General features: G+C 38.5%; 1 protein-coding gene across 1 annotated transcript in view; it reads right to left on the bottom strand.

Annotated features, from left to right (window-relative positions):
• The window catches only part of LOC118421818 (cation channel sperm-associated protein subunit beta-like), a 10,761-nt gene extending 5,246 nt beyond the window's left edge, over positions 1–5,515 (bottom strand). The window contains exons 1-11 of the mRNA XM_035829319.1: positions 5,364–5,515; positions 4,053–4,141; positions 3,392–3,535; positions 3,035–3,092; positions 2,686–2,775; positions 2,271–2,420; positions 1,834–1,929; positions 1,481–1,647; positions 980–1,058; positions 744–787; positions 224–358 (exon numbers count right to left, since the gene is read on the bottom strand). Of these exons, the coding sequence (XP_035685212.1) occupies positions 224–358; positions 744–787; positions 980–1,058; positions 1,481–1,647; positions 1,834–1,929; positions 2,271–2,420; positions 2,686–2,775; positions 3,035–3,092; positions 3,392–3,535; positions 4,053–4,141; positions 5,364–5,442 (1,131 nt within the window). The 5' untranslated portion in view covers positions 5,443–5,515. The remainder of the gene's footprint in view (positions 1–223; positions 359–743; positions 788–979; positions 1,059–1,480; positions 1,648–1,833; positions 1,930–2,270; positions 2,421–2,685; positions 2,776–3,034; positions 3,093–3,391; positions 3,536–4,052; positions 4,142–5,363) is intronic.
• Between the last annotated feature and the right edge of the window lie 485 nt (positions 5,516–6,000).

The following is a 6,000-nucleotide window of genomic DNA, read 5'->3' as shown; positions in this document are numbered from 1 at the left end:
TGTACAAGTTTGTTTGATGCACTTTCTGTTAAGTAATTTCAAGTACTACCATAATGGTATTTTCCAGTACGTAAGATTTGTTTGCTTCTGATCATGTTTTGAATAAAAATGTCCTAGATAGCAGAGATTAAAATCATTACTACTATAGGGTACTGCATTTTTTATTGTTACAAATATTTGCTTATAATAAAGGTTGATTGCAATGAGTGTTATCATACCTTACCTGAGTTTGCTTGAGAATGACAAAGTTGTCCTTCTGTATGTCATATGCAGCAGACACGACTGCTGCCCCACTGTTAGGGGCAAGTGTCTCCCATGTTGTGTAGGGAGCAGTGCTGTAGTAACTGGTGTTGTTAATCTGGAAATACAAACTTTTTCTGTAAAAACTAATGCCTACAGACTTCAAACTTCTTGTGTTATCAAAATGTTATTGTTACCACAACAACAACCATTTTCTGGAACAACATATTTCAGATAACGTTATGTGAATTGTGAATGCTAAAAAATATGTAAATGTTACAAAAACTATTTGTATTTCCATCATGATCAGTATTGGTCAACCAAAGTACATGTTGTAACTGAACAAAACCTTCAGAGAAATCCTCTAAGCTTCAGCTACCAGGAACCAAAAACATTTAAAACTATTTTAGAAAATATTCTGCAATAATGAAAGGCAACTTGCAGGAACAAACATGTCAAATCATGGGGGAATAACTTCTTCATCATCAAATATTCAACCTGACCTCTGACCCTACTGGAGGATGATGGGTAATGATCACATGATCAGCTGGAAGCAAAAAATAATTTTGCAGTTGAGAACTTATTTAACACATATTGTTGGTTAATTCTATCCTAAAAGTATCACCTAAACTTGTGCATTCACAGATTGCAGAATTTTGCAATCAGACAATTACAAGGTGTAGCATTAGATATCGGCAATTGACTGAATTGTCATACTTCTAAGGTGAGAATTGCTTACCAGGTGTATAGCCAGGTGTGACAGATTCACACTCAGGTGTGTTCCACAGTCTGGTGTTGGCCCTGCTCACATTACCTGCCTGGGAATATGTGGGCACAAATAAATATACTATTAAATGTTTTAATTTTCATGTAACATTTTCAGGAAAGCAGAATATAAGGACTGTTGTCCAAGAAAGATGACTTTCTGTAGGCACTCCTCAAGCATATTACATCCTCAGTACTTTTATTTCAAGCTTAAAAATGAATGTTTTACTCAGTCCACTACCTGTTGCAACTGTCATGAACTACTTCCCACTGTTTCTTTTAAATCAATAATTAATCAATAATTTGTTAAGAATTATTTCGAAGTATATAATAAGAAATATCTATAAACTGTTCACCACATTTTCAGCACCAAGGACAAGCAGCCTTCTCGGAGGAAGGTAGCTGAAGAATCACCAAAATATTGGCTTTTGATTGTGTATCAAATAACTCAAATACAGATCTAGATAAAACCTACCTGGAAGACAGCCGACATCAGGCTGTTGATGGATGTGCTGAGAAACTGAACCTGGGCAAGGCTGTCCCAGCCAATCAGGTCACTGCTCACATACAGGCCCTGATTGGTCAGGAGAAGCAGGTGACGATTGGTCAAAAGGAAATCCACCAATCGTAGCAAAGAACAGTCTGAAACAGAAGTTGAACCAGATTGTGTCATATGGGACATTCTTATTGGTCAAGGACATTCAGGTTCAATACAAATAGGTCATTAACACATCAGATTTCTTGATTGGTCAATAGCACCACAGAATCATCATGCTTTGACCAATCACAAGACTAGCCCAAAACTCCTTTCTGTTACAATTCACTGACCTGTCGTGATGTTGCACAGACTGGGGTTTTGTGTCATGTTGAACCATGTGGTATAGTTTTCTCTGAAGTGGTGGTACGTCACACCTAAGATGACTCCTGAAACGATAAACATTAAAAGCTGAGCAAAAACTTGCAAAGACAAGTAACAATTACTCAAGCAACTGAATAAATCTACATGTACCAAGTTGTTTGAGTAATTCTTAACCCACATATCTTATCACTTAGATGTCTAGTCTTTATCAATGTAAATATGAAGACCAGTTCCAGATTTGTTGACTGAAAGAATTAAGAAATTATCAGAGCCTCACACTCACTCACTATCCATTTTAACATCACTTTCTGCATGGTGTAAGGGTTAGATGTTAGATGAAAGGGTTCAATGGCAGATCGATCTCCAGCTTTTTGAAAGTTTATGAAAAAGATATACATTTTGATACCTGCGGATGTGAAGTTATTTTCAGCCACGCCCAGAACAGCCACATCAGGAGAACACGGGCTCTTGGTGATGACCAGCTGATCTGTCTCCTTCTCCCACAGAACGGGCGGGGCAGGGAGGCGGTCTCCTAGCAACCAATGCAAGATGGGCTCTAGGGAAAAGAAGTAATGAAGTCATGAATTAATGAATATACCATGAATAGCAAATCATTGATATATCGAGTTAAAACTTTGCTAAGGATGAAAAATATGAATGTACATGCTACTGTACTGAAAAGTATTGTCTTGAGTTGTTTTCATTTTTTGTTGCATCTTAAAATGTCTACTTACAAGATAAAGTAAATTAGTGCAACAGTATCAAGTGCAGTGAAATGTACACTTTCTTGCTTAAAAAGGTAAGAAAAATGTCCTACTCACCTCTCTGTACAAGTAGAAGAGAACCTTGAGTGAGAAAGTTTCTGTGGCCCAGGGCTAAGGAGACCCTCCACTGTTCTGTTGGAGTCTTATCTGAAACAATTAAACTTTTTCAGTCGTTGGGCACGAACACCAGTCAGCATTCTGCTTACATTTATGGTTCAGTGCACAAACTAACAAGAACTGGGTGAACCTTGCATGTACTATATTACCTACTGACATATTCTGTTTTTAATTGTTCATATTTGTAGTACGGGTATTACATGCTGTATTTATGAAATCCATGGAAACACAGCCTTCTTAAATTTTGAGAATTGAAGAGTTTATCACAATCAGATTAGCCATAACTTACCTTGATGACTGAACTCTGTTGTGGGAATCGTCAGTTCCCAAGATTTAGACTCGTTTGTCTGTGGTGAGTTAACAAACAAAATTAACGCTATCAATATCAAACTAGAAACATTGATAAAACACAGTGTCATCTCTGCAAAATTTGATAAACAAATTAAGTGACATCGACTTTAAGGTACCTTTCATCCATCAGATATGTCAAAATTTGCATCAGATCACAAAATTTAAGTGAGTGAGTCACGTCTGTTCAGGAAGGCCAACATTTACTGTACATGAATATTGTTTCACCATTGAAGTTTAATATAATGAAAAATTGAGATACAACTTACAAGGACGGATACAAATATTTCAAACTTACAGAGGGAAAGTGAAAAGTTTGACTCCATGTCCTGTTGTATATGGTGAGGGAGGGAGCCTGGTTGAGTGCTATATATGTGTCAAACAGTGCCTGTCTCGTGGCCAGGGTGTCATTTGTGGGATCTGTCAGCCAGCAATATACCGTCTGAAACAAAATATTACACATAAAAATCATCATCTAGCATAAGCAATGACCTATCCCTGTTAGGTCTTTGGTACCTTAGATATATGACATTTGTTTGTCCCTGTATCTTAATTCTTAGCAGCCTCACAGTTGAGCTTCTGTTTCTAATTCAGCAGTAACTGGCAGATCCCAGTTCAATCTTGGAAAGAGCATTTCAGTTAGGGTGGCACTAGTCTTTGGGAAGGGACGTACTAATACTATCAATAATGGCAGTCCTGTGTTCAAGGAGGTGCCTAGAGCACATAAAGGTATATAATGGACTTGCAACCCCTTCCTCTATGTAGAAATATATCCTCCTATTGAAACTTCAGGGAAACTTGCAGCTGTGTGTGCCACTGGAAACTACACGAGTCTAAACAAATGTGAAGTGCCCTTTGAAGATGAAAATCTAAATGCAGTAAGTAACGAAGTTAACTTAGCAGTTTAGAAATTGTTGGAGAACTTCTAAAGATAACAATAATGTCAGGATTGTAGTTACCAAGTTTTCCCCCTGAACGATGAGTGTGTTGGACATTGTAGTGTTGCCATCCAACGTCTCATCTGTCCACATCACAAATCTGTAGTCATCTGGATCAAAAAGATAAATACACTTTAAATTATAACCTCCCTGCAATGATTGAAGGGCAGCTGTAGGTCTTGTATACCAGTGCGGACGGTACTCTCATCACTCGGTTTCCAGTGCTGATTCCGGTAAACTAGTGCTGAAGTTTCCTCATCACTTGAAAACTAGTGACGATAAATATTCCCCACTGGTAAGTGACGATACGACTTTATCACTGGATACCGAGTAATGAGAAGTTTACTCGTGACCTCAGTAGTTTTGCACAACTTATCAAGGCATTATTGCACACGCTTCAGTTATATAGATATACCAAATAATGGGGTCAGCCTTTTTACCGGAAAACAGAGGAAAACAGAGGAAAACACACGAAGGAGTGTATAATCTACTGAAATACAGTATGTTTTGATGAGTAAACATGACAGGTCGTTATGTTTTGCCACAGAATAATCTACATATGGCCCTGGAATGAAGAAATCATCAGAAAATGCATGAGACGACGGTCGGACCGCCGCAAAATTATGTAACGTTGACGGCTAGAAGAAGCAAGCTTTATTAAGAAATACTAAAAACAGATTCTTATCACAATCCGAGTAGATTCATATACATTATATTTATGCCAATATATTTATAAGTTACAGATATTTGCACTGAAGTTCGGTAGATATCAGCTGTCTTGTTGTGAAAGTATCAGCTGAACTGTATTCTGCAATGAAAACAAACATGGCCGCCGGGTGGCGGCGGTCCGGCCCGTCGTCTCATGCATTTTCTGACGATTTCTTCATTCCAGGGCCATATGTAGATTATTCTGTGGCAAAACATAGCGACCTGTCATGTTTACTCATCAAAACATACTGTATTTCAGTAGATTATACACTCCTTCGTGTGTTTTCCTGTGTTTTCCTGTGTTTTCCGGTAAAAAGGCTGACCGCCAAATAATGTTTCTCGGCCCGCTCCAACATTTGTTGATGCTCCAAAGTTTCACCTGTGCTTTAAGAATAATTCCAGGCCTTGGCATACGCTACTAGGTACTCAATGGTTGATAAAACTTTCTGTAATTCTCCAGATGATAATGTTTTCTGGAATGAAATTAAGTTATTTGCAAAGAAACTAATGAAGCATGAGTCTGCATGTTACATGAACAACCCGGTGACAACAAACCACATGTGCCCCCCTCCCCACATACACAACACCTCGTATTAAATGTCACCGTTGCTCACATGTTCTTACCATTTGATACCGCTGCTCCAACTGGTAAGCATACAGCACACATGAAAGTACAAATGAAGACGGTAGCTGCCCCCATCATTAAACACCAGCACAGAATCTACAAAACCAGAGAAAAACAGTCAAAATACCCGCGCCATTTTGGAAGGACTCATTCACTTTGCAGGGGTGCCCAACGCGGTTGATACAGCGCTAAAGCGTCACCTGTCGGAGAACGTAGGTAGTGCAGATTGTGTCACTTGTGCAACGTCTCTATGGAAAAGTTGTGGCTTTCACGCAGACTTCGTGTCTAAGAATACACCATCTGCATTTCGATCAAGTATTATAACTACGCACCTAACGTTGCCAAGGATCAAAATCCTCTTATGATTGATTATTCAATTTGCGATTTGTCCCATTGTACAAATTGGTATTTTAAAGTTTTCTCTCTAAATTGAAACATAAATTTGTAGTTTGGCACAGTCCAATGGGAAGTCCGCCATTTACTGCATAAAACCTGCCCTCTCAGTGTTTGTACCAACCGGTTAAAACAGCTATAATGGCGGGTAAATATTGACTATAGAATGAACCTGTTGAAAGTTTGGACCCTGTACAGCGCTTGGCGATGCAGAAATTCGGTCAACAAACTCATACCAACTGG

Source organism: Branchiostoma floridae, chromosome 8 (assembly GCF_000003815.2).
Source record: "Branchiostoma floridae strain S238N-H82 chromosome 8, Bfl_VNyyK, whole genome shotgun sequence".
In the NCBI taxonomy this organism is placed as follows: domain Eukaryota; kingdom Metazoa; phylum Chordata; class Leptocardii; order Amphioxiformes; family Branchiostomatidae; genus Branchiostoma; species Branchiostoma floridae.
This window is presented reverse-complemented; position numbering and strand designations above follow the sequence as displayed.